We start from the raw sequence: 23,239 nt of genomic DNA, 5'->3' as shown, positions 1-23,239 counted from the left end.
CGCCGCCACGTCGGAGCCAGGTAAGCCCTGGACGCAACTAGCCGTTGCGGCCACGTCAGAGCTCGGCGCCATAGGCTGTGGCGCCGAGCTGTGTTAGCTCGGCGCCACGGCCTATGGCGCCGAGCAAAGGGTCCAAAACTGCATTTAAAATTTTTTTAGGTCTAAACGTAAATTTACTTCGGTTTAGGGGCTAAAATACAAAAAATTCGGTAGCTGCTGCATGCGCCTGGCTGCCACCGGCAGCAGCCGGCGTGCACCGCCGGACCACCGACGGACGGCGCCCAGGTGGACAGGCGGGCGGGCGAGTTCATCCGGCGGTTTTAGGAGCAGCTGCGCGCACGATCGGACGAGGCGACGAGTTAGCATCGCGTTCACTACTGGCTACGCTGAGACCAGCCCGGCAGCCCCTACGGCGCCCCGCGCGCGCCGCGGCCCGTCACCATCGGCATCGCATACAGCCACAGCAAGCAACTTGCTTCCCCGCGCACGGACACAGGGCTGCCCGGGCGACGAGCATCTGCATGACTCCACAGTCGTCCACATCAACAAAGAGACACCGTCCGTCGTATTACTGTGTGAGCCAAGCTGCGTGAGCGTGAGGCAGTGAGCCCTGTGTGTCCTTGTGTTCAAACTGAGACCACACCCAAAAAAAAAATCCATTTTAACAGCCTCTGTCACGTACATATCACACGAGAAAATGATGTATAATAAATAGAGAGAAATTTTGCCTCTCAACGAACCTATATATAGAAATCAAACTTCATTTTATTAATTGTTAGAGGTATTATTCTAGCTTATACGTAGGGAGTATTAGATATATAAAAGATGAGACGAGACACATGTGCTGCAGCACATCTCCTAAGATAGTAGTACTTTTAGAGTATAGAAGAGTAGATAAGATATATACGGTGGAGATAGGATTAGGCACGTACTCTACAGTCTACACACCTGTGTATATACGGTGTAAAAGCTCGAATGCACGTACTCTATATGCAAGCCAATATATGGCAATATCCGACGGCGACCCGGGTGGCTGGGTCTGACGCTTTCACGCACGCGGCCGCCTCTCTGATGCCGAAAGTCCAAAGCTGACGTGAAAAGATCCAAATCCGTCGCGGGACCACCGTGAGGTGACCTACTGTTCCGTTCCAAAAGCAGCGCTGATTACCTGGGCGCTGCAATAGCCGCCACCATCGTGACCGTCCAATACCAGGTGCAGAATATGAAACCGGCGGAGCGGATCTCCGCCGTCTGGATCCACAAACCCGGCGGCGACATTCCTCGTTGCCTTGCCTCACTCGAAGCAAAGCCCGTATTTTCCTTCCCTTATATATAAACTATTAAAATAAAACATCTCATCTTTTGTGCGATGCGACCTTTCCCGTCCCTCGCAGCACCGATCCTGCCGTCCACCTGTTAATAAATCGCCTGAGTTTAGTCGAAACACAATCGTTAAAATGCAGTAAAGTAATTCACGACCCCCGGGCGCCCCCGTCTCCGCTCCTTTATTAATATCGCCGCGGCCTCGCACCTCCATCTGTTCTATATCGCCCCATTGCTCGCTCGCCAAGAGTTCTTCTTGTTAGGCAAGGCAAAAGCAGAAGCAAAAAGAGAAAGGTAAGAACAGTCTCAGGTCCCTCCCTCGTTCGCATTGTCTTTCCATTTCTCTATATGCTTTGCTTGCGCCCCCGTTCGTTCGTCAGATCGACCACCTCCTGTTCTCGTATCTGTAACACGAGATCCGGTCTGAACCGATTTTGGGCGGTCGTCCAGTCTCAATCGACCATGCGAATTAACCGATTAGGGTATTTTATTACATTAGGTGCTCAGATGATCAGATCTAGTAGACTATAGCGACGCCGTGTGGCGGATTCCGGAACCGGGCGCAGACGGCGGATCTCTTTGGTTATGCTGCGATTTGCTGCTTGTCTAACACGTTGCCGACTGCCGTGTGATGTTTGGTAGGTCTTGTTGCCGATGGGGAGCTCAGGGTTCTCGTGGACGCTTCCGGACCACCCCAAGCTCCCCAAGGGGAAACCGGTGGCTGTCGTCGTGCTGGACGGATGGGGCGAGGCCAACCCCGACCAGTACAACTGCATCCATGTCGCTCAGACTCCTGTCATGGACTCGCTAAAGAATGTGTGTATGCTTTCGTTTACACCCTTTCTTCTGCTTAACTCTCAATTGCAGTCATTGTGGGATTGTGTAGATGAGTTTTTTTTTTTTTTGTATTTGATATCTTAGTTCTGATTGTTTCTAAGTATGCACTGGCCATATTATTATCGGGAGCCTAATTCTTAGCTCCGATTATATGACGAGGGATCTAATTTGAATTAATACTGGTATGTAATGGTTTTTTTAGATTTTTTTAACATAATCTCGATTAAGGTTAAGTTCTACAGATTAAGTTTAAATGCCTTTTACATTCCAATACTCATTGTTATGCATTGGGGCTCTGGGCCAAGCTGTGAATGCTGAGTTACTATCGCACAAATATTATGCACAAAAAAAATCATCTAGGTAGGACCGTCTGAAAATGGCTACGCCCTTAGGTTATTAATGCTTTGGAAGTGTATCCGTTCGATTGCTTGTTAGACTGTTGTCTCATAATTGGTGTTAATGAAAAATAACAAGGTGTTGCACGTAATCCCTGCTTCTTTCTCTTGTAAGAAAGATTGTTCTGTCAGCATAATTTGTTTTGCAGGTATACTGTCTATATGCTTTTACTTACCCTTCAGTGAAATATGTATATTAGGGCGCTCCTGAGAAATGGAGACTAGTGAAGGCTCATGGAACAGCTGTGGGCCTCCCATCTGATGATGACATGGGCAACAGTGAAGTTGGTCACAATGCACTTGGTGCTGGTCGAATTTTCGCCCAAGGGTATGTTAGATGTTTATTTTGTTTTTTGGAAATATGTTTTCTGTTGTAACAATGTGATGTACTGATGTGGTTTCAATATTGCATTTGAACATGATGCCCACAGCTATATTTTTTCTATACAGGCCAAGCCTCCACGTGATGTAGGCATGCAGCTGCTAACAAATATAACACATAATTTTGTCCATATAAGATTCAAAAACTTTGAAGCTTGAAACAGTACAAAGTTTGCTTCATGACAAGAATATAGACTAACTGTGCATTCTTATTGTCATCAGTTACTAGTTTCATTGACACGTCAATGATTTTATTAATTTTATTGCTTTGTGCAAATGCTGTTAACTAGGACACGTTGCATATGCTGATTTGTTTCTCACTACTGCAGTGTAGTTTTTGGCTCAACATTTGAATTCATATGCAATCAAGAACTTTATCTTAGTGTGCTATTTTGTCTGTCATGTTAGTCTTAAATAATACCTTTAGTTCTTAAGAGTTCATACTAGATGTTCTCTGATCTGAGTGCTGCATTCTTTCTAACTATAGTGCTAAGCTTGTCGATCAAGCTCTTGCCTCCGGAAAGATTTATGATGGAGATGGGTTCAACTACATCAAAGAATCTTTTGAAAGTGGTACTCTTCACCTTATTGGGTTGTTGAGTGATGGTGGTGTCCACTCCCGTCTTGATCAACTGCAGGTTTGCTAATATTCTTTCTTCAATTTAGCCTGGTTCAGTTACTGCCACAAGATTTACTATAATTTTTTTGGGGCTCTATCCAGTTACTTCTGAAAGGTGTCAGTGAGAGAGGGGCGAAAAAAATCCGTGTGCACATCCTTACTGATGGACGTGATGTTTTGGATGGAAGCAGTATTGGTTTCGTGGAGACCCTAGAGAATGATCTTTTGGAGCTTAGAGCGAAGGGTGTTGATGCACAAATTGCATCTGGTGGTGGAAGGATGTATGTTACGATGGACCGTTATGAGGTGAACACTTTTTCCCGTTCAAGCATCAGTGTTCACTGTCTGGCACCTTGGCTTACAGTTTTATTTTGTTTAATATCTTCCAGAATGACTGGGATGTGGTTAAACGTGGTTGGGATGCCCAAGTGCTTGGAGAAGCACCCTACAAATTCAAAAGTGCACTTGAGGCTGTGAAAACACTGAGAGCACAGCCCAAAGCCAATGATCAGTACTTGCCCCCATTTGTGATAGTTGATGACAGTGGCAATGCTGTTGGGCCTGTATTAGATGGTGATGCAGTTGTCACTATCAACTTCCGAGCTGATCGCATGGTTATGCTTGCGAAAGCACTAGAGTATGCAGATTTTGACAACTTTGACCGTGTTCGTGTCCCCAAAATCCGATATGCTGGGATGCTTCAGTATGATGGTGAGTTGAAGCTTCCAAGCCGTTACCTTGTTTCCCCACCAGAGATAGATAGAACATCTGGGGAGTACTTGGTGAAGAATGGCATCCGCACCTTTGCTTGCAGGCAAGTACTATCTATTTCTCAGCCTTTCTCTTGATACTTTTTTATTTACTTCAATATCGTAAAATCACTTAGTTTTTCTGAGTCATCTAAGTCAGCATGCTCCATTTATTTTGAATCAACATTATCAAGTGTACTTCGTACAATCTTGTACATACCTGTGAGGAGCACTGACCTTCTGGAAAGATATCATTTTTCACTTCACAGAACATCAGGAATTCAAGATTCACTCAGTTAATTGATATTTTAAATAATTTTGAAAATTGAAATACAGGAAAATATGTGTTTTTAAGGCATTACATTTTGCATATAAATATTCAATCTCACTAAAGGAAAATGTTTTAAGAACATTTTTCTTTAGTGAAAAGGAATCCAAATGCTTTCGAATTCTGTTGTGACTTATCTCTATTACCTTATACTGCATCCGTACTAGTATATTTGACATCTGTAGAGAAGAGTTCTTTTTTCTAGGGTAATCTTCTAGCTGCAGTGCAGTATGCTGACATTGTGCTAACTTAGGCTGATATTTGGTTGCATTGCTCTGCCCATGATTTGTGCCCTAATACTGTATATTAGGGCTGCATAATGTTATTTTTGGATTGATTCATTGTTGTATCATCCTTGTGCTTGCAACATGATCTACATTTTCCCTTCTCTCTCTCTCTCTCTCTACTTATGCAGCAACATTGTTTTGTGTGTGACAGTGAGACAGTTAAATTTGGCCATGTCACATTTTTCTGGAACGGTAACCGTTCGGGATACTTTGATGCAACTAAGGAGGAGTATGTAGAAGTACCTAGTGACAGTGGTATTACATTCAATGTTGCACCCAATATGAAGGCGCTTGAAATTGCTGAGAAAGCCAGGGATGCTCTCCTAAGTGGAAAGTTTGACCAGGTAAATAATTTGAAGTTTCTATTAGAGCACTCTTTCGGTTTCCCTGTTGCTTAGCCTAGCGTTGTTACAGGTACGTGTCAACCTGCCAAATGGTGACATGGTTGGTCACACTGGTGATATTGAGGCCACCGTAGTTGCTTGCAAGGCAGCTGATGAAGCTGTTAAGGTGAGAGCACCAATGAAAGTTCGCTGACATGTGTGTTGTCTTATTATCTGCATTGGAAGTTCGCTTATACATCAATAAAGGTTCTTACAGTAGCACGCTTCATAGGCCTTTGCCTATTTTTTAACCAAGTGTTCTTCTGAACAGATTATTTTGGATGCTGTCGAGCAAGTTGGTGGTATTTACCTTGTTACCGCCGATCATGGCAATGCTGAGGATATGGTGAAAAGGAACAAGTCTGGCAAGCCGTTGCTCGACAAGAATGACCGTATCCAGATTCTTACCTCGCATACCCTTCAGCCGGTGAGTGCAATGCCATTTGACCCCATGTCTTTTGGTTCTCTCCCAGCAAAATCATACCCGTGTTGATTGCTTGGATGCTAATGCCTCTGTAAAACTTGCAGGTCCCGGTTGCCATTGGAGGCCCTGGCCTTCACCCTGGAGTGAAATTCCGGAACGACATCCAAACCCCTGGGCTCGCCAACGTAGCCGCAACCGTGATGAACCTCCACGGATTTGAGGCTCCTGCTGACTACGAGCAAACCCTCATTGAAGTGGCTGACAACTAAACACTGGCCACCTGTGTCCAATTTTGGTTATATGTAGTTCTGAGAATGGACATTCAATAATTTATGTTTGCAAGCACGTTGCTCAAACTCACCAAAACATCGAGGGATGCCTTTTGACTTTGGCATTTACAGCATTTTCGTTTGGCTTTAATCCTTATCGGTTTCTATTGCTTCTGTTTCATTTCTATGTATCATAGCTGCAGTAGTTCGAACAACTGTCTTTGCACAACTCATTAGATGCTCTATTTATATACCGTTGACGATTGCCTCCTGTGCTGTCTTTTAGTCTGAGGCCGCAAACTGTGGCAGTCTCAAATCGCTAGAGGTTATATGTACGAGCTTGCTACGCTGGTAAGATGGGAACCGATATTGGCTGCCAATCTTGCCGAGAATGACGAGCCATTGATCCCGGTCAGGCTTTGCTGTTACTGGGAATCCGGATTTGGCTCGGAAGGCCGGAAGGTTTTGTTCAGTCTATGATGGCTACCTCTGAACGAATGGAAAAAAGAAAAAAAGAAACATCGTGGTGTCTGTGCCATCTGATGGAGACACAAACGCCGACCATCACTCCACACGTAAAACAAGGTTTCTGTGAGAGTTGACAGAAGGACGGAAACTTTTTTTTTCTCTGATGGAGTTTTAGATGTTAATCGCCAGTCTTATAAATAAACAAAGCCAAAGACATGAAACCGGTCACAGCTGTTATGATAAGCCCGATACTTTCTCATTCGCTCACGCTTCCAAGATAAAGCCATTCCTGAGTTGGAACACTCACAAACTAGCTACCTGTGCAAAGAGCAGACTGAGCAGTTCTTCGCTAAGTCGATCCACTTCGCGGAGCTAATAGTTTGTCGGAATTAATGTCAACGGATCCTCTTCCGATCACTCCAAACAGAACTTGAGTTCTTGTTAGACGAAAGCTACGACTCTGACGCAGGTTCAGACTTGAGAGCCCCGCTGTGGTCGAAGCCTAGCTCTTGGTCGAACAGCGGAGCTGCCCCCACATCATATCGACGTCCAAGCTAGGATGACGGTGCCGGAGGAAGCATCCCGGGAAAAGGCTCTCTTGTTTAGCCTGGCCTTATCGATCGAGACTAATCATATCAGATTCGCATCTAGGGGATGTTTGATAACAAAGTTTTTCTGCACTATTGAAAGCAACACTGTAGTATTGAGTAATACTGTTGTATTATATACTTTGAGTTGTTTGGAAACATCATCTGAAATATCTGTATACTAAACTGTAGTATTGTAAATACTGCACTTGTTTTGTAGTTTTGGAAACTTTGGTATCAACCAAAGTTTTTCTATGTAAAGAGAGCGCCAGCTTGGTCCCGCTCTGGCTGATTGGTCTCAACCAAAGTTTTTCTCAAACACCTTGATGTATTAGATACTGTTGTATTCGAAAACTGAAGCATTGTAAACTGTAGTAATGTCATAACTGTGTTCCCAAAAAATTGCAGTTTGGAAAAACTGTGTTCCCAAACAGGGCCTAAGTGTTCCCACCAGCTGCTGGAATAATCTTTTTTTTTGGTGAATTCACACTGTCTAGAAATAATTGCTAGCTACTTAAATCAAATATAAGTTCATCTTCATTCGTCCTAGGTCAAACTTTTTTGGCTGTCCATTTCTATGAAAAGATATTCCTCCTAAGAGTTTTTTACATTTTGACTCAAAAACTGGTTTTCTAGCCCTTGTCTTTTAGTTGGTACTTGTGAACAGTAACTCTTTTTTTTTTTGTCAAAATGTCTTTTGTAACATCTTTTAGCCTTTCAGCACACAAAAATCATAAAACCTCCTAACACTCTTTTAGTTTATTTTCTTATAAATTAGCTTTCTAGCTTTTTAAAAGGTGGCTCAACAGTTATTTGTTTCAACTTTTGGCTGATAGAAGCTAGCAATAACCTAAAACAAACAAGCACGCTAGTACATCCGTATAACCTCTATTTAATATGTTATTTATGTTTGTAACGTGTATAAAATTAATTTATATTAATATATTAAACTGATTTGGATCAGGCTGGGGCTGAGATCTTCGGGTAGACGGATAAGAACCAGGGTTAGTATGTTATGGGTCCAATCCATCACGAGCGACTCCACCACGTCCACAGGACACCCCCTCTGCCCTGCATCGAGCCGAGTATGCCGTATTAATTACGATAGTTGGTAGACGCAACGTGAATAGTGTCAGGCCTCCGTCCACTTATGATCTATGGGTTCTAGGCCAGAGTCCCACTCAACCTACGAGATTTGGGCCAGAGTCTCACTCATGACCTACAGGTCCTAGGTCTCAGTCCGCGACGCCAAAAGAAGAGGACAAAATCACTAATGATGACACTCGAGCTTCCCTCGCCAACATGAATCATATCCACCACCGACAATATTAGAGATACGACAGAGAACCCACACAGGCAAGGGAATCAACACACGACCAATTTTTATGGGTGGATACTGTGTTTATGTTACACTCCCTTCTGGTGAGAAGCCATCTGTAAACCCCCTACTTGGTCTATAAAAGGAGGGGTCGACCTCGACGTCGAGGGAGAGCTGGTAGAGCAAAAAGAGAACCACGAAACAACCCATAGGAAAAAAGGGACAACTGGTCTTGTTCCCTCGTAGCCTGAGCTAGCTAGGGGTAGGGTAATGATGTATCCCCTGTGGCGTGGTCGGTCCGAGCCCAAGGTCGGGCGAGGCGGAGACTCCTCCTGAGGCCGAGGTCGGGCGAGGACGCGATTCCTCCCGAGGTCGAGGTTGAGGCCGAGCCCTGGGGTCAGGCGAGGCGGAGACCACCCTCCGAGGACGAGGCTGAGGCCGAGCCCTGGGGTCGGGCGAGGCGGAGACCACCTTCCGAGGCCGAGGCGGGGGCCGAGCCCTGGGGTCGGGCGAGGCGGAGACCTCCTCCTGAGGCCGAGGCCCAAGGTCGGGCGAGGCGGAGCTTCCTGTTGCGCCTAAGGCTGAACTTGGCTGTTGCCGGCCTCACTCTGGCGGGTGGCACAGCAGTCGGAGTGGGGCGAGCGGCGCTGTTTTCCTGTCAGGTCGGTCAGTGGAAGGGCGAAGTGACTGCGGTCACTTCGACCTTGCCGACTGAGGCACGTGTGTCAGGATAAGGCGTCAAGCGATCCTCACATTGAATGCGCCTGCGATACGGTCGGTTGGTGAGGCAATTTGGCCAAGGTTGCTTCACAACGAAGCCTGCCCGAGCTGGGCTTCGGGCGAGTCGAGGGTGCGCCCGTTGCTTGAGGAGGCCCTCGGGCGAGGCGTGAATTCGCCTGGGACTACTGTTCCCGCCCGAGGCTGGGCTCGGGCGAGGCGAGATCGCGTCCCTTGAGTAGACAAAGCCTTGACCTGAATTGTGCCCATCAGTCTCTGCAGCTTGTGCTGATGGTGGTTACCAGCCGTGTTTAGGAGTGTTGGGGGTACCCTTAATTACGGTACTCGACAAGTACAGAAATATAGTCATGCCATAGGTCTCTCACACATTCACACTAGAATCTGTGATGTAAGCATCGTATACCCATAGATATTATGTGTGCCTCATGTTTTGCTTGTGAAAGAGGTTTCGTCGATGGATCTGCAACATTTGAATCCATGTGCACCTTGCAAATCTTCACATCACCTCGTTCTATGATCTCACGAATGAGGTGATAGCACCGTGGTATTAGTTTGGTCTTTTGGTGTGATCTAGGCTCATTTTCCTGTGCAATGGCTCCACTATTATCACAATAGAGGTCCACTGGACTAGACACACTAGGAATAATACCTAACTCAAACAAAATTTCTGATCCAAACAACCTCTTTTGCAGCTTCTGAAGTCACAATATACTCATCTTCCACCATCAAATCTGCTATTGTATCTTGTTTGGAAATCTTCCAACTCAATACCCCACCATTGAGATAGAAAACAAAACCAGATTGCGATATATAATCATCTATGTCTGTCTAGAAGCTAGCATTAGTGTAACCAGTTACAACAAGCTCTTCCTCAACACCAAACACTAAGAACACATCCTTAGTTCTTCTTAAGTACTTAACGATGTTCTTCATAGCTGCCCAATGGATTTCTCCACAATTTGATTGATACCTGCTGGTAACACTTACTACATAAGAGGCATATGGGCATGTACATAGCATGCCATACATGATGGATCCTATAGTTGAAGCGTAAGGAATTGCTTTCCTCCTTTCTTGCTCATCAATTGTCATCGAACACTGACTCTCACAAAGATGAACACCACACGATATAGGCAAGAATCCTTTCTTAGAATCCTAGATATTGAATCGATTCAATACTTTGTCATTATATGTATCTTGGCTTGTGCCCAAAATATATGATGCCTCTCCTAAATCTTTCATTGATAAACTCTTTCTTAATGAAGATTTAGCATCCTCAAGCATTGATATGTAATTCACAATCAACAATATGTCATCTACATACATGATCAAAAATACAATTGCACCCCCATTAATCTTCTTATAAATAGTAGCCCCCTCTAGATTTTTTATGAAACCAAACCCTTTGATCACTTCATCAAAACACATATTCCAACTTCGAGATGACCGCTTCAACCCATAAATGGACTTATGATGCTTGAATCCTTTGGCCACCAATCGTGCTTTGAAGATGTGAATATTTCCAGCCATGTCTGTCTTTTTCTTGTAAATCCACTTGCAGTCGATAAGTCTCACACCATCTATTGGGTCAATCAAGATCCAAACTTGATTGTCATACATGGATTGTATTTCAAATTCCATGGCTCCAAGCCATTTATCGGAGTTGATCCCATCATTGCTTCTTTGTAGGTTGCAAGCTCATCATTGTCCAACAATAATATGTCACGATGCTTCATGGATAGGAGTGTGAACTTTTGGGTTACATGGTGTTTCTTTATAGACCTACGTGGGGCTAATGCTTCATCAATAGATTGCACAATATCTTGTACATCATCAATAGATTGCACAACATCTTATACATCTTGTACGAGTTCAGTGGGTGCTAAAACATTTTTAGGTGTTTCTCGAATTTATTTATGTTGCACTTTGCTCCCACTAACTCCTTTAGAGAGAAACTCTTTTTTTTAAGAAGACACCATTGCGAGCAATAAACACTTTGCCCTCGTTTTTATTGTAAAAAGAATATCCTTTGGTTTCCTTGGATACCCCACAAAAAAGCATTTGTCTGATTTTTGAGTGAGTTTGTCTGACATCAAACGTTTGACATAAGCCTCACATCTTGTGCAATCTTGTATGAGTTCACTGGGTGCTGAAACATTTTCAGGCGTTTCTCGAATTTCTTCAAGTTACATTTTTCTCCCACTAACTTCTTTAGAGAGAAACTCTTTCTCTAAGAAGACATCATTGCGAGCAAAAAACACTTTGCCCTCTTTTTTATTGTAAAAATAATATTCTATGGTTTCCGTTGGATACCCCACAAAAAAAACATTTGTCTGATTTTGGAGTGAGTTTGTTTAACATCAAACATCTTTAAGCATTAGTCTAATTAATATATGATGACTTCTATTTATCATATGAAAATAATAAAAGAACATGTGCTTGAACAATAGTCATTTTGAATACGTTGACTAGTCATGATGGTCATAGCTAGAAAAGAAAGATGTAACTGAAAGGGAATTAGGCGTACACCTAGTTCCTAAATGATTTTGGTGGTTGAATTGCCCAACACAAATAATTGGACTAACTAGTTTGCTCTAGATTATATGTTCCACAGGTGCCAAAGGTTCATCTACAACTATACTAAATCGACTGTCCGGAATACCGTAGATTATTCCGGACAGGAGAAGCTTTTTGGAAAAACAGACCAAGCGCGGACCGTCCGGGCCCTTGCGGCGGACCGTCCGCAGCACTAGGATGACTCTCGGACAGAACCAATACAAAAATCCAAGTCTGCACTACGGACCGTCCGGAGGAAAAGCAAGGACCGTCCGAGCCCTCGCGCGGACCGTCCGGCCTCTGGCGCGGACCGTCCGGTAGGTGAGAAACCGAAAAACCCGAAGGTGACGGGTTCGGAAAAACGAATTATAGCGGCCTCGCGGACCGTCCGGGGTGCACGACCGGACCGTCCGCGACTGGCTTTATCTGACATCTGACGACGCATTAAATGCAATATAGCCGTTGATATAGCCGTTACTGCTGACCGTTGCGTTTTCAGCCGTTGATCTACAGGGGCGGACCGTCCGGACCAGGCGGGCGGACCGTCCGCGCTCAGCAAAAAGGAGCAACGGCTAGGAAGTGGTTGGTGGCTATAAATACAACCCCAACCACCTCCATTCACTTCATCCAAGCATTCCAACCCTCAACATTCAATACAAGAGCTAGCAATCCATTCCAAGACACATTCAAAGTCTCCATCTCTCCAAGTTCCACAATTGAGAAAAGAGATTATTAGTGATTAGTGACTTGAGAGAGAAAGTGATCCGTGTGTTATTTGTCGCTCTTGTCGCTTGGCTTTTGCAATCGTGCTTTCTTTCAATCCTTCTTGCGAACAACTCAATTGTAACCAAGGCAAGAGACACCAATTGTGTGGTGGTCCTTGCGGGGAAGTTTGTTCCCGTTTGATTGAGAAGAGAAAGCTCACTCGGTCCGAGGGACCGTTTGAGAGAGGGAAAGGGTTGAAAAAGACCCGACCTTTGTGGCCTCCTCAACGGGGAGTAGGTTTGCAAGAACCGAACCTCGGTAAAACAAATCCGCGTGTCACACTTCTTATTTGCTTGCAATTTGTTTTCCACCCTCTCTCGCGGACTCAATTATATTTCTAACGCTAACCCAGCTTGTAGTTGTGATTAACTTTGTAAATTTCAGTTTCGCCCTATTCACCCCCCTCTAGGCGACTATCAATTGGTATCAGAGCCCGGTGCTTCATTAGAGCCTAACCGCTCGAAGTGATGTCGGGAGATCACGCCAAGAAGGAGATGGAGACCGGCGAAAAGCCCACTACAAGCCATGGGAGCACTTCATCGGAAGAGTCCCGCACCAAGAGAAAGGAGAAGAAGAACTCCTCCAAAGGGAAGGAGAAGAAGTCTTCTTCACACCAAAAGGAGAAGAAGGATAAATCCACTTCTCACAAGACGCGTCGAAGTGGGGACAAGAAAAAGAGGATGAGGAAAGTGGTCTACTACGAGACCGATTCTTCATCACCATCCACCTCTGGCTCTGACGCGGCATCCGTCACTTCTAAGCGCCAAGAGCGCAAGAAGTATAGTAAGATCCCCCTACGCTACCCTCACATTTCCAAACATACACCTTTGCTTTCCGTCCCATTAGGCAAACCACCAACATTTGATGGTGAAGATTACGCTAGGTGGAGTGATTTAATGCGATTTCATCTAACCTCACTCCACAAAAGCATATGGGATGTTGTTGAGTTTGGTGCACAGGTACCATCCGTAGGGGATGAAGACTATGATGAGGACGAAGTGGCCAAATCGAGCACTTCAACTCTCAAGCTACAACCATACTCCTCGCTTCTCTAAGCAAGGAGGAATACAACAAAGTGCAAGGGTTGAAGAATGCAAAGGAGATTTGGGACTTACTCAAGACCGCGCACGAGGGTGATGAACTCACCAAAATCACCAAGCGGGAAACGATCGAGGGGGAGCTCGGTCGCTTCCGTCTTCACCAAGGGGAGGAGCCACAAGATATGTACAACCGGCTCAAAACCTTGGTGAACCAAGTGCGCAACCTCGGGAGCAAGAAATGGGATGACCACGAGGTGGTTAAGGTTATTCTTAGATCACTCATCTTCCTTAACCCCACTCAAGTTCAATTAATTCGTGGTAATCCTAGATATACATCAATGACCCCCGAGGAAGTTATCGGGAATTTTGTGAGCTTTGAATGTATGATCAAGGGCTCAAAGAAGATCAACGAGCTTGATGATCCCTCCACGTCCGAAGCACAACTGGTGGCTTTCAAGGCGACGGAGGAGAAGAAGGAGGAGTCTACACCAAGTAGACAACCTATCGACGCTTCAAAGCTCGACAATGAGGAGATGGCTTTGATCATCAAAAGCTTTCGCCAAATCCTCAAGCAACGGAAGGGGAAGGATTACAAATCACGTTCCAAAAAGGTTTGCTACAAATGTGGTAAGCCCGGTCACTTTATTGCTAAATGTCCATTATCAAGTGACAGTGACAGGGATAACGACAAGAAGGGCAAGAGGAGAGAAAAGAAGAGGTACCACAAGAATAGGGGCGACGATGCCCACGTGTGCCGCGAGTGGGACTCCGACGAGAGCTCCATCGACTCCTCCGACGACGAGGACGCCGCCAACATCGCCGTCACCAAGGGACTCCTCTTCCCCAACGTCGGCCACAAGTGCCTCATGGCAAAGGACGGCAAAAAGAAGGTTAAATCTAAATCCTCCACTAGATATGAATCCTCTAGTGATGAAAATGCTAGTGATGAGGAAGATAACTTGCGCACTCTTTTTGCCAACTTAAACATGCAACAAAAAGAGAAACTTAATGAATTGATTAGTGCCATTCATGAAAAGGATGATCTCTTGGACTCCCAAGAGGACTTCTTAATCAAGGAAAATAAAAAGCATGTTAAGGTTAAAAATGCTTATGCTCTAGAAATTGAGAAATGTGAAAAATTATCTAGTGAGCTAAGCACTTGCCATGAGACGATAGACAACCTTAGAAATGAAAATGCTAATTTGTTAGCTAAGGTTGATTCTCATGTTTGTAATGTTTCAACTTCCAATCCTAGAGATGTTAATGATGATTTGCTTGCTAAGATTGAAGAATTGAACATTTCTCTTGCTAGCCTTAGAAATGAAAATGAAAAATTGCTTGCTAAGGTTAAAGATTTTGATATTTGCAATGCTACTATTTCCAACCTCAGAAGTAAAAATGAAATATTGCATGCTAAGGTTGTAGAACTAAAATCTTGCAAACCCTCTACATCTACCGTTGAGCACACTTCTATTTGTACTAGATGTAGAGATGTTAACATTGATGCTATACATGATCATATGGCTTTAATTAAACAACAAAATGATCATATAGCTAAATTAGATGCTAAAATTGCCGAGCATAACTTAGAAAATGAAAAATTTAAATTTGCTCGTAGTATGCTTTATAGTGGGAGACGCCCTGGCATTAAGGATGGCATTGGCTTCCAAAAGGGAGACAATGTCAAACTTAATGCCCCTCCTAAGAAATTATCTAATTTTGTTAAGGGCAAGGCTCCCATGCCTCAGGATAACGAGGGTTACATTTTATACCCTGTCGGTTATCCCGAGGACAGGATTAGGAGAATTCACTCTAGGAAGTCTCACTCTGGCCCCAATCATGCTTTTATGTATAAGGGTGAGACATCTAGTTATAGGCAACCAACCCGTGCTAAGTTGCCTAAGAAAACTCCTATTGCATCAAATGATCATGATATTTCATTTAAAACTTTTGATGCATCTTATGTTTTGACTAACAAATCCGGCAAAGTAGTTGCCAAGTTTGTTGGGGGCAAACACAAGGGCTCCAAGACTTGTGTTTGGGTACCCAAAGTTCTTGTTTCTAATGCCAAAGGACCCAAAACCGTTTGGGTACCTAAAGTCAAGAACTAAACTTGTTTTGTAGGTTTATGCATCCGGGGGCTCAAGTTGGATCATCGATAGCGGGTGCACAAACCACATGACAGGGGAGAAGAAGATGTTCTCCTCTTACGAGAAAAACCAAGATCCCCAACGAGCTATTACATTCGGGGATGGAAATCAAGGTTTGGTCAAAGGTCTTGGTAAAATAGCTATATCTCCTGACCATTCTATTTCCAATGTTTTTCTTGTAGATTCTTTAGATTACAATTTGCTTTCTGTATCTCAATTATGCAAAATGGGCTACAACAGTCTCTTTACTGATGTAGGTGTCACTGTCTTTAGAAGAAGTGATGATTCAATAGCATTTAAGGGTGTGTTAGAGGGTCAGCTATACTCAGTAGATTTTGATAGAGCTGAACTCGACACCTGCTTAATTGCTAAGACTAACATGGGCTAGCTCTGGCATCGCCGACTAGCACATGTTGGGATGAAGAATCTTCGTAAGCTTCTAAAGGGAGAACACATTTTAGGACTAACAAATGTTCATTTTGAGAAAGACAGGATTTGTAGCGCATGCCAAGCAGGGAAGCAAGTTGGTGCCCATCATCCACACAAGAACATCATGACGACTGACAGGCCGCTTGAGCTACTCCACATGGATCTATTCGGCCCGATTGCTTACATAAGCATCGACGGGAGTAAGTATTGTCTTGTAATAGTGGATGATTATTCTCGCTTCACTTGGGTATTCTTTTTACAGGAAAAATCTCAAACCCAAGAGACCTTAAAGGGATTCCTGAGACGAGCTCAAAATGAGTTCGGCTTAAAGATCAAGAAGATTAGAAGCGACAACGGGACGGAGTTCAAGAACTCTCAAATTGAAAGCTTTCTTGAGGAGGAGGGCATCAAGCATGAGTTCTCTTCTCCCTACACTCCACAACAAAATGGTGTAGTGGAGAGGAAGAATAGAACTCTATTGGACATGGCGAGAACCATGCTTGATGAGTACAAGACTTCGGATCGGTTTTGGGCCGAGGCGGTCAACACCGCCTGCTACGCCATCAACCGGTTGTATCTACACCGAATCCTCAAGAAGACATCATACGAACTCCTAACCGGTAAAAAGCCCAATATTTCATATTTTAGAGTCTTTGGTAGCAAATGCTTTATTCTTGTTAAAAGAGGTAGAAAATCCAAATTTGCTCCTAAAACTGTAGAAGGCTTTTTACTGGGATATGACTCAAACACAAGGGCATATAGAGTCTTTAACAAGTCCTCAGGACTTGTTGAAGTTTCTTGTGACGTTGTGTTTGATGAGACTAACGGCTCTCAAGTAGAGCAAGTTGATGTTGATGAGATAGGTATTGAAGAGGCTCCGTGCATCGCACTAAGGAACATGTCCATTGGGGATGTGTGTCCTAAGGAATCCGAAGAGCCTCCAAATGCACAAGATCAACCATCCTCCTCCACGCAAGCATCTCCACCAACTCAAAATGAGGATGAGGCTCAAGTTGATGAAGTAGAAGATCAAGCAAATGAGCCACCTCAAGATAACGGCAATGATCAAGGGGGAGATGCAAATGATCAAGACAAGGATGATGAAGAACAAAGACCGCCACACCCAAGAGTCCACCAAGCAATCCAACGAGATCACCCCGTCGACACCATCCTCGGCGACATTCATAAGGGGGTAACTACTAGATCTCGTGTTGCACATTTTTGTGAGCATTACTCTTTTGTTTTCTCTATTGAGCCACACAGGGTAGAGGAAGCACTACAAGATTCGGATTGGGTGGTGGCTATGCAAGAGGAGCTCAACAACTTCACTAGGAATGAGGTATGGCATTTAGTTCCACGTCCTAATCAAAATGTTGTAGGAACCAAATGGGTCTTCCGCAACAAGCAAGATGAGCATGGTGTGGTGACAAGGAACAAAGCTCGACTTGTGGCCAAAGGATACTCCCAAGTCGAAGGTTTGGATTTCGGTGAAACCTATGCACCCGTAGCTAGGCTTGAGTCAATTCGAATATTATTGGCCTATGCTACTTACCATGGCTTCAAGCTTTATCAAATGGACGTGAAAAGTGCCTTCCTTAATGGACCAATCAAGGAAGAGGTCTATGTTGAGCAACCTCCCGGCTTTGAAGACAGTGGGTATCCTAATCATGTCTATAGGCTCTCTAAGGCGCTTTATGGGCTCAAGCAAGCCCCAAGAGCATGGTATGAATGCCTTAGAGATTTCCTTATTGCAAATGGCTTCAAAGTTGGCAAGGCCGATCCTACCATATTCACTAAAACTCTTGACAATGATTTGTTTGTATGCCAAATTTATGTTGATGATATCATATTTGGGTCTACTAACGAATCTACTTGTGAAGAATTTAGTAGGATCATGACACAGAAATTCGAGATGTCAATGATGGGGGAGTTGAAGTATTTTCTAGGATTCCAAGTCAAGCAACTCCAAGAGGGCACCTTCATTAGCCAAACGAAGTACACTCAAGACATTCTAACCAAGTTTGGAATGAAGGATGCCAAACCCATCAAGACACCCATGGGAACAAATGGGCATCTCGACCTCGACACGGGAGGTAAGTCCGTGGATCAAAAGGTATATCGGTCAATGATTGGTTCATTACTCTATTTATGTGCATCTCGACCGGACATTATGCTTTCCGTTTGCATGTGTGCAAGATTCCAAGCCGACCCTAAGGAATCACACCTTACGGCCGTAAAACGGATCTTGAGATATTTGGCTTATACTCCTAAGTTTGGGCTTTGGTATCCTAGGGGATCCACATTTGATTTGATTGGTTATTCGGATGCCGATTGGGCGGGGTGCAAAATCAATAGGAAGAGCACATCGGGGACTTGCCAGTTTTTTGGAAGATCCTTGGTGTCTTGGGCTTCAAAGAAGCAAAATTCGGTGGCTCTTTCCACCGCCGAAGCCGAGTACATTGCCGCAGGACATTGTTGCGCGCAATTGCTTTGGATGAGGCAAACCCTGCGGGACTACGGTTACAAATCAACCAAAGTCCCTTTGCTATGTGATAATGAGAGTGCAATCAAGATGGCGGATAATCCCGTCGAGCATAGCCGTACTAAACACATAGCCATTCGGTATCACTTTTTAAGGGATCACCAACAAAAGGGAGATATCGAGATTTCTTACATTAACACTAAAGATCAATTAGCCGATATCTTTACCAAGCCTCTTGATGAACAGACTTTTAACAAACTTAGGCATGAGCTCAATATTCTTGATTCGCGCAATTTCTTTTGCTAATTCGCACACATCGCTCATTTATATACCTTTGATCATGTCTCTTTCATATGCTATGACTAATATGTTTTCAAGTCTATTTCAAAACAAGTCATAGGTGTATTGAAAGGGAATTGGAGTCTTCGGCGAAGACAAAGGCTTCCACTCCGTAACTCATCCTTCGCCATCGCTCCATGACACTCTCCATCTTTGGGGGAGAGAACAAAAGGACTTCGTCTTTGGTATAATCTTAACTCATTTATTTATGACCAAAGGGGAAGATAGTTCTTCGAGGGCTCTAATGATTCCGTTTTTGGTGATTCATGCCAAAGGGGGAGAAAGTATGAGCCCAAAGCAAGAGGACCGCACCACCACCACCAATTTCAAAAAACTTAGTTTTTCAAAGAGTATTTTTAATTGGTATCCTATTGTGTTCAAAAGGGGGAGAAAGTAGTATTTCAAAAATGATATATCAAAACCCTCTTGAACACTAAGAGGAGGATCTCATTTAGGGGGAGTTTTGTTTAGTCAAAGGAAAAGCATTTGAAACAGGGGGAGAGAATTTCAAATCTTGAAAAATGCTTCTCAAAATCTTATTCATTTACCTTTGACTATTTGCAAAAGGACTTTGAAAAGGATTTACAAAAGAATTTGCAAAAGCAAAACATGTGGTGCAAGCGTGGTCCAAAATGTTAATAAAAAAAATTAAAGAAACAATCCATGTATACTCTATGGGTATTTATATTGGCTCAATTTCAAGTAACCTTTGCACTGCAATTATGCAAACTAGTTCAATTATGCACTTCTATATTTGCTTTGGTTTGTGTTGGCATCAATCACCAAAAAGGGGGAGATTGAAAGGGAATTAGGCGTACACCTAGTTCCTAAATGATTTTGGTGGTTGAATTGCCCAACACAAATAATTGGACTAACTAGTTTGCTCTAGATTATATGTTCCACAGGTGCCAAAGGTTCATCTACAACTATACTAAATCGACTGTCCGGAATACCGTAGATTATTCCGGACAGGAGAAGCTTTTTGGAAAAACAGACCAAGCGCGGACCGTCCGGGCCCTTGCGGCGGACCGTCCGCAGCACTAGGATGACTCTCGGACAGAACCAATACAAAAATCCAAGTCTGCACTACAGACCGTCTGGAGGAAAAGCAAGGACCGTCCGAGCCCTCGCGCGGACCGTCCGGCCTCTGGCGCGGACCGTCCGGTAGGTGAGAAACCGAAAAACCCGAAGGTGACGGGTTCGGAAAAACGAATTATAGTGGCCTCGCGGACCGTCCGGGGTGCACGACCGGACCGTCCGCGACTGGCTTTATCTGACATCTGACGACGCATTAAATGAAATATAGCTGTTACTGCTGACCGTTGCGTTTTCAGCCGTTGATCTACAGGGGCGGACCGTCCGGACCAGGCGGGCGGACCGTCCGCGCTCAGCAGAAAGGAGCAACGGCTAGGAAGTGGTTGGTGGCTATAAATACAACCCCAACCACCTCCATTCACTTCATCCAAGCATTCCAACCCTCAACATTCAATACAAGAGCTAGCAATCCATTCCAAGACACATTCAAAGCCTCCATCTCTCCAAGTTCCACAATTGAGAAAAGAGATTATTAGTGATTAGTGACTTGAGAGAGAAAGTGATCCGTGTGTTATTTGTCGCTCTTGTCGCTTGGCTTTTGCAATCGTGCTTTCTTTCAATCCTTCTTGCGAACAACTCAATTGTAACCAAGGCAAGAGACACCAATTGTGTAGTGGTCCTTGCGGGGAAGTTTGTTCCCGTTTGATTGAGAAGAGAAAGCTCACTCGGTCCGAGGGACCGTTTGAGAGAGGGAAAGGGTTGAAAAAGACCCGGCCTTTGTGGCCTCCTCAACGGGGAGTAGGTTTGCAAGAACCGAACCTCGGTAAAACAAATCCGCGTGTCACACTTCTTATTTGCTTGCGATTTGTTTTCCACCCTCTCTCGCGGACTCAATTATATTTCTAACGCTAACCCAGCTTGTAGTTGTGATTAACTTTGTAAATTTCAGTTTCGCCCTATTCACCCCCCCCTCTAGGCGACTATCAGTAACCGTAAAGAAAAAATGAACAAAGTTCTATATCAATGATGTGACACTACTACAAATAAAATAGTGGTGAAAGTTGCCTAGAGGGGGGGTGAATAGGCAAGTTAAAACTTTTTCAACAAGAACTAGAAGCAAACTGAGTAAAACTGAATTGATCTCGAAATTCATCCAGTTAACTTTGGAAATGAGATGTTCTAGTTGATCCACAAGGTTCAAAATAGTAGATCTGAGAAGGGCACTTCTCAAAATCCAGACACCAAATATATATAAACAAATCTTCCACGCAATAGTGAGAGAACGAAGAACACGTATAAGCACAATGAACAAGAACACAAGAGACACAAGATTTATCCCGAGGTTCGGTCACACCACCAAGGTGCCCTACTTCCTCGTTGAGGCGCCCACAAAGAGCCGGGTCTCTTTCAACCCTAATCCTCCCTTTGCCGACCACAAAGGTCAAGCCCACACAATAATCTTTGCTCAAACGAGCGGGTAATACAAACTTTCTTGTGATCTTCCACAAGATTTGGAGACTCACAAGAGACACCTAGTCGTCTAGGAGCTAGAAGCTCCAAGAGTAATGAATCCACAAAGAACTCGATGTAGTACCAAAGCTCGAATCAAGAAGAGCAAGAAGGATTTAGAGATGAAGCACCAAAATCGCAGCTCTTCAATCTCACTCAAAGATTTCTCTCCAAAGATTTGAAATGGGAGAGGCAAGAGGTGTGTGAGAGAGAGTGAGAGGTGTTTCTCAGGTTAGAAATGGAGTTTTGTGCGTGCTCTACTATGGGGAAGAGTGTGGGAGGTGTATATAAAGGTGCTCCCAAAAGCTGGTGGCCGTTGGGGAAATCTGACTGAAATTCGGTTGAACCGGTTTCAAATTTGGTTGAACCGGATTCCACCAGTCGGTTTTCGGTTCACTGGCGGACTCAGCCGGAGACTGGACCGGACTCAGATTCGGTTGAACCGGTTTCAAATTCGGTTCAACCGGTTTCAAATTCGGTTGAACTAGATTCAAAATTCGGTTCAACCGGTTTCAAATTCGGTTGAACCGGATTCAAAATTCGGTTGAACCGGTTTTCCAAAAATCTGCACATGACTTTTTCTGACAGGACTGACTGACAGACTGGCAGTGACAGAGGGGAACAGTGTAGAAACCGGTTGAACCGGTTTTAGGTCCGGTTGAACCGGTTTTTGAACTATTGCACAGATTTTGAGAAAAACAAAGTGAAACCAGGGTAAAATGGAAGTTTTAGATCAAGGATTTTGAGCTTTAGTATCAACACCAACCTTCTTTTTGAATCCCCCTTGATAGTACGACGATTCCTATACTCAAGTTAAATAAAATATAATTAAGTAAACTCCTTGAGTCATTGGTGTCTCAAGTGTGATTTCTCCATGGTGTTGCTTCATAAGGATCACAAACATCCTTGTCTCACCTTTTGAAGCAAACACAAATAGAGCCTGTGACTTGTGCCATTTCACCATATATGAGTTCAAATCATGGCTTCAAGTCACCTTACTGATGCATCAACATGTTGTAACTCTTCATAGCTGATTAGTTCATCGACTTAGTGCAAGTACTCTCTTCTTCACCTTAGCCATGGTACCTCGGTCTACAAGCCGTCGCTTGGCCTTCACCTTCGCTTAGTTCCTCGAAGCCCTTTCCTTGCTATCTTCACCCTATCAATCTATTCTTGAGTCACATCCTATTGAGCATCCATTGAGAGAATCATTTCTTCAATATTGTGAACCTTGCTTGAATGTCATCTAGATATAACTGCTAAGATCAATCAAGCTCTAGTTTGATTCTCATATATTCATATATGGACTAATAGTAATATGGTCAAGCCAATTCACGATTCCTCATATCTTATTCACTTTGGCTTGACCAATCCTCTTAATCACTTCAACCTCTATTATGATCATATTTATGCATAGTGATTTATCAGGACTTGTCCATATATTCAAACCAATATAGAGACCATATTATATCCATTTGCATTGTCTCACTGGTTATTTGACCTTGTGTTGAACCTTGTTCACTGATCATTATACACTATTCAAGTATGTTCATCATACTGAATTTCCTGTTCAACACTTAGCAAACTTGTTAGACCTTTAAATGTGTTGTTATCCAAATCACCAAAACTCACAAAGGGATTAATGCACTTTCAATCTCCCCCTTTTTGGTGATTGATGACAACACATTTAAAGCTTACATAAGATTTGATAAATAAGATTTTGAATCCTATGATATAGTTTCCTCCCCCTAAATATGTGCATTTCAGAAAATACCAATTTTGTACTCAAATGCCAAAAGCACATATTTGGGTCAAAATATGGAGACAA

The 23,239-nt window shown here is 43.7% G+C and overlaps 1 protein-coding gene across 3 annotated transcripts; it reads left to right on the top strand.

Annotated features, from left to right (window-relative positions):
• Window positions 1-1,197: 1,197 nt before the first annotated feature.
• Window positions 1,198-6,262, top strand: LOC542578 (2,3-bisphosphoglycerate-independent phosphoglycerate mutase). 3 transcript variants are annotated; one of them, XM_008657218.4, is made up of 10 exons: window positions 1,198-1,617; window positions 1,966-2,139; window positions 2,756-2,883; window positions 3,424-3,574; window positions 3,658-3,861; window positions 3,945-4,369; window positions 5,071-5,263; window positions 5,334-5,429; window positions 5,574-5,729; window positions 5,831-6,262. In XM_008657218.4, the coding sequence occupies exons 2-10, from the start codon at window positions 1,978-1,980 to the stop codon at window positions 5,993-5,995; spliced, it is 1,680 nt and encodes a 559-aa protein (XP_008655440.1). In that variant the 5' UTR covers window positions 1,198-1,617; window positions 1,966-1,977; the 3' UTR covers window positions 5,996-6,262.
• The last annotated feature ends 16,977 nt before the right edge of the window (window positions 6,263-23,239 follow it).

Source organism: Zea mays, chromosome 8 (genome assembly GCF_902167145.1).
Source record: "Zea mays cultivar B73 chromosome 8, Zm-B73-REFERENCE-NAM-5.0, whole genome shotgun sequence".
NCBI lineage: Eukaryota > Viridiplantae > Streptophyta > Magnoliopsida > Poales > Poaceae > Zea > Zea mays.
The sequence above is the reverse complement of the archived record's forward strand: the minus strand, read 5'-3'. Positions and strand labels throughout refer to the sequence as shown.